General features: G+C 31.5%; 1 protein-coding gene across 2 annotated transcripts in view; it reads left to right on the forward strand.

The window, feature by feature from the left end:
• Positions 1 to 4,384, forward strand: part of LOC145263625 (ferric reductase SjCytb561-like) — a 127,897-nt gene extending 123,513 nt beyond the window's left edge. For both annotated transcript variants that reach the window (XM_080120468.1, XM_080120469.1), the window contains one exon: positions 1,656 to 4,384. In XM_080120468.1, coding sequence (XP_079976594.1) covers positions 1,656 to 1,812 — 157 coding nt within the window. In that variant the 3' untranslated portion in view covers positions 1,813 to 4,384. The remainder of the gene's footprint in view (positions 1 to 1,655) is intronic.
• The last annotated feature ends 1,616 nt before the right edge of the window (positions 4,385 to 6,000 follow it).

A 6,000-nucleotide genomic window follows, 5' to 3' on the forward strand; every position in this document is an offset into this window, starting at 1 on the left:
CTTGTTGAACGGGGAATGGACAAAAATTTGAATCGAACCCTTTATTTCCCATCAACCATGACTGGATAGAGGTCCGAAGTAATTTGCAGTTGTATTTTCCAGTCATACTGAGAATTGAACCTTCAACTTTCAGGACAATATCACTTTTAGATTTTATTTTTCCAACCATTGTGCCACGAGTCCTGATGGACAGTTCTAGTGCAAATTTTAGGAACCTTGAACCTATTTTATTTCTAGTTATAAATATCACTATTTGGTCCCCCTGATTTATCGGAGAGGGACCTATGCTTTTAGTGGCATACAACTGTCCATTAGTTTTTCCTGAAATTTTGCCACAAATTGTATTTCATTAAATAGATGTGCACAGTAAAAAAATTTTTTTTTGCAAACATTCCTGTTGCATCCCCAGAAGCCTCAAGAGGTAAAATATGCTCCAAAATGACCCAAAATGACACTTTTTGCCCCATAGCTTTTGATCCATCTGTTAGATTTTCCTGAAACTTGGTCAAAATATGGAGGCCATTGTTCTTAATATAAATTCAGTATGGATGACCCTGGCAAAATTCTGATTCGCATCCCTCTGGGACTTTTAGAGATAAAAAAAAAATGTGCCTTTTTGGAGCTCTTTTTTTCATATTACTCAAAAACTTTGTGTCTATATAGTGGTTTTTCATGGTACTGAATTCAAATATGCATGTCTTAAGGTGTGAAACTGCACTGTTTGTCCATTTTCACTCGGATTTGACGTTCCCAGAAGCTCAAAAGTGGTCACAGATACCCCAGAATTGCAAAAAATTACTTTTTACCCCAGAACTTTTGCCACATCCATTAGATTTTTGCTGAAACTTGACAAAAATGTGAAGGCAATGTTGGCCCTTCACACTTCTCATGTTCATCATTTCTTCACTATATTTTGTGACGTCATCTCACATGCAACACCAGAGGGGGACCACGCACGCGTGGCTTGTTATTACATATTATTAGTACTATTGTTACAGAAAGGGCCCAGTCTAAGCCGGGTTGACATGCTAGTATATATGTGTATAGGTGTATATGCATATATGGATAAAAATGTGGCACGCATCTGCAGATGGAATGTGAGGAACATGACAGCTAAATCAGAATTGTTTCAATATTTCTCACGAATGTAAACAAAATTTGTTATTGTTTGAGAAAGAATGTAGCAGTTAAAGGAATCTGGTTATGTTGATGTTTTTAAAAGTTGACAGAATAAGTGACATGAGAGAGATTTGGCAGATGGAGATTTGATTTGTCAACCAAGCGGATACAATATCCCTCTCTCTGTCGCCCTCCCACTCTCTCTCTATCCACCATAACAGAGAAACAATGAAGAATAAAAACGTACTGTTGCTTACCAAATGTGTTGTTGTGTATTTGAATTCTAAAAAAAAGGTTCATAATATAACACTGTATAGTGAATAAATGACAAAAAACTATATTCCAAAATTCATGATGTTGACCATCTTATAATTTATTCCTTTTAATTCAGTTGACTTTTACAATTCTTGACAGTATGTTTTTATTTTGTTTTATATATATATATATATATATATATATAATCAATCCTCATCTGAAAAATTCAGAAACATAATCTAATTCTTTTTTTTTTTTTTTTTTTTTTTTTTTTTTTCCAGGAAGAACACCTACGCAACAAGCCAAGAAGGTTTAGTCATCAACAGCCTGGGATTCGTTCTTATAGCATTTGTCATCCTTGTTATTTATCTTGCAAGCCGTTCCGAATACAAACGATATCCATTGCCTGAAGAACGTCACATCCAACTGAGTGAATGAGCAGATGACCTAGGGATAGGGATGGGTTGTGTCGGGATTGAAATTTAAATGTCAACTGACAGTGGCAGACTGCGTTTGGGGGGAATGTTGGAAGCCAAGAGATAACTAGTCTTTTTTTTTTTCTTTTTTTTTTTTTTAAGGAAAAGATTTTTTATTTTTCAAAAAATATTAAAAAAAATTTTTTTTTTTTTTTTTTTTTTTAAGTATGATTTTCATCTTAGTTGTTATTTTCACAGCGTTTCGGCCAATGTAACTTCCGGCCTTCTTAAGATGCAATTTTTTTAACTTGAGAATCTTTATTAAATTGAATTTTGGAATCTGTTAGGAACTTCAAATGGAACTCTTCATTGATACTGGTGCTACCATATCAGGCTGTCTGAAGATACCGGCTACATGACCTAAAATGCACCAAGCATTGATGTTGCTTTTTTTTTCCTTCATTTCTCTTTATAAAACTCAATCATGTTCTGCAAAGCCGAAAACAAAAACAATTTTGTCTACAAAAGAACCAAATCAAACATCTTGAATAAATGTTTAAAGAATTTAAAGCATAAAAACTTTTTCCCAAGTTATTAGATTTCGCATTAAATAACCCAAAAAAGGGTTGATATGCCGTAAAACAACCAATCCAAACATCATGAATAAATTCTGATTTAATTTTGAATAAAATAAAATCTGCATCAAGTGCGCTTGAAAGTCAAATCAACGTAATATTACGAAAATGTGTGTAGACAACGCAAGAATAACGTCAAGCGTGTGAGTTCCAGATACGCACTGTTCCAAGATTTCAAAATGCAACCGCTGAGATACAACACGCGGCTCTTTACACTTTTCTTTCTCCAACTTTACAACTTGGAGAGAAAGAAGAAAAGAAAAAAAAAAAAACAACATTCTGAAGATGGAGTTCAGCTCTGAAATATATTTGTTACATAAATTTCAAACAAGTAGAATATTTGTTTATTTTCCTAATATTACGTTGTGATTATTTTGCTTTCAAGCGCACTTGATGCGTATTTTATTTTATCATGAATAAATATTTACAAATATAAAATAATTTGTAACATAAAAATTTTTTTCCAAAATTGTTGGATTTGGCATTAAATGACCCAAAAAGGGTTGATATGCCGTAAAACAAAAAGGGCAATCAAAACCCTTTATTTAATTTATTGTAGCTTGTTCTTGTTCAGTCAGCCATGACGGGGTAGAATTGTTAACTATTATGTCCCTATTTACTTGCCTCCCCATGAGAGCAGAGTTAGGCACAAGGTCAGTTTATAATGTGGGAAAAATCCAGCTCTTCAAAAAGGAGAACTCTGGATAGGAACAAAAATAAAAATTGTCTCGGTCATGAAGGGTTTCTCCTCCACTGATGGAGGACAGAAAAGGTGGAGTGTAGAATCAAAACAGATACTACACTGTGATCTTGGCCCAAAAGCCAAGAATGTTATGCTATTCACATGAAAATGTGGTGCAAGGGTTAAAGGTGCTGTTTAGTAATCAGTTCTAAATGAGTTTTTGGAAGCTGAAGGTTCAATTCTTACTACAGACGATAATAACACTTCTACCCGGTTATGGGAGACAGAACGAGGACAATCTATCCCCATGGATTAAAGAGTTCAGTCTGAAGTTACATATAGATTAAAGACCAAACAGACGAACCTGAAGAAGGTCAAAGGTTACATGCGAGAACAGCAATCAAGGTTAGAACTGGGGCATGTTTTACAATAGCCAACAAAAAAAAAAAAAAGAATGGAAAAAATAAATATTACAACAAATAAATGTTACAATATTACAACAAATAAATGTTACAATATTACAACAAATAAATGTTACCAAAGGCAAGATAAGTTACTCTTCTACCTACCAGAATAAGTTTTGTTTTCGTGTGCGTGTGTTTTAACTTATTTTAATGTGTTTATTTACTTTTGAAACAAAAGTACTGTGGTATCAAACCTGTTGAATTAGAACAAAAAAAAAAGAATTGGTTTTATTACAGCCATTTGGGCCACTCAATAATCACTCAAAAATCGAAAATCAAACAAAATACTGGTAGAAACACATCTAATGTCACCAATCGTGTGACAATATAATGTTCTACCAGTGTTTTAATTTTCGATTTTTGGGTGATTATCAAGGGTTCACATGGCTGTAATAAGATTGTCACTTTTTTTTTCCAACGCAACAGGTTTGACACTACATGTTTTCGATGGAAAACGCACTTTAAAATAAGTTATAACACAAAAAAATAATTAAGGTAGGTAGAAGAGTAACATCTTGCCTTTGGTAACATTTATTTGTTGTATATTTATTTTTATTTCATTTGTTTTGTTTTGTTGGCTATTGTAAAACATACCTGAAAACCAGTCTTAGTAATCTAAACTAATAAACCTTATTTAAAAAAATTTCCAAACAATAACAAGTATACAAATGATGAAATATTATGCACGTACACCTCTTATTTTACTCCCATGCATTACCTCCCATATCTCGTTCCTTTTCATACATTGTTTATTTATGTCCTTTTTGTTTTGTTTTCATTTTTTTATTACTAATAAATTTGTTTGTTTCACAATTGTATTTTGATTTAATGAGCCGTCCACTTTTTTTTTTTTTTTTTTTTTTTTTGAAAGGCCCCCATTTGCATAATCTTGACATGTCCCGTTCCTAGAAACAAAATGGATGGCCAAAAAGTTTGGGTTTTATATATATATATATATATATATATATATATATATATATATAAAAAACGGAAATCCACTGGAAAAAAATAAAACGGAATCCGAAACCACTACCCAATAAACTGAATAAAAGTGGAACGAAATTAAAAAAAAAAAAAATGAAAATGTTGTATAATTATTAAAAAAAACCAAAAAACTTTCATCCAAATTATGAATGACAAGACGTTTTTATTTTATTTAAAAAATTTTATTTTTTAAATAAAATTTTTTTTTTATTTTTTCGTTCCACTTTCAGTCAATTTCCATTTTTACATAAAACTAATTTCACCTCCATTTTGTATCTATCGATGGGACATGTCAGTTATTACCCTCATTTGTTATTGAATATTCCTATACCTTGACCAGTCTGCTACTCTCGACAACTGCTGGACTTTTATCCAATAAGATTTGAAATCTGGTAAACAAAAACATTCCTTGATATGTATTTGTTTTTTGTTTTTTTTTTAGTTTTTTTTTTTTTAGTTTTGTTTTTGGGGTTTTTTTTTGTTTGGGTTTTTTTTTTTTTCCTTTGTTTTCAGTTTTGTTTTTTGTATTATGTTAAGCATAATTTGTTTTTTTTTATTTGTTTTGTTTTTGTGCTTTTGTTTTTTGTTTGTTTTTGTTTTTTTTATTTTTGTTTTTTTTTTGCTTTTGTTTTTGTGTTTTTCATATTTTAAAGTTAAAAAAAAAACCCATAGATATTATTACTGACATTCATTAAACATCTTCTCAAATAAAAATGTTTTTGGATTGTTTTTATTTTTTTTATTTATTTTCTAGTGTAGGGGGTCATAAAATATGATTAAATATATTTTTATTCCTGCTGATTTCGTGTATTTATTATTATAGAGCCAATTGTCTATTGAATATATATGATTTCAAAAGTTAAAAAAAAATTTTTGTGCCATTAGCTACAACCAAAACATTTAGTGCTCCAGCCATGTTCCCTACCGTTTGAGCTATTGACAGAAAATTAAACCACTTCAAGCTATGAATGAATTTACATTTGCAGACATATTTCTATACACGTTATTCATCCAAACAAAGATTTTACTCGTTATAAACCATCCTTGGTGTGATTACTATTTCCTGTTAATTTTAGTGTTGAGACCAGCAGTTTAAGAGTTTTTTTTTTTACATAAGGAGTCACCACTTATCAAGGCCGATAGGCCACTCAAGGATAAGGGTTAAAGAGTGTACAGTAGTCAAAAGGACAATATAGTAATCGATAGTAATGGAATTTCGGTAAATTTGTTAACTTAAGTGGAACGGCTCATCAGAAACTTGTTCACGTTGGACTTGAAGACAACCATATTGTCGACAGCTGAAAAGCAGGAAAACGGAAGACAATTCCACAGGCGTGCAGTTCTAAGATTCCATGATTAAAGCTGCTTTCTATGTTTAGGTTTAGGCACAGATAAAGAGTGGGGAAAATTATTGATAATGTTTTCAGCTAGTCGAGTGTTTCTTG

This window comes from Euprymna scolopes, chromosome 39, assembly GCF_053919585.1.
Source record: "Euprymna scolopes isolate OS-2025 chromosome 39, ASM5391958v1, whole genome shotgun sequence".
Classification (NCBI taxonomy): domain Eukaryota; kingdom Metazoa; phylum Mollusca; class Cephalopoda; order Sepiida; family Sepiolidae; genus Euprymna; species Euprymna scolopes.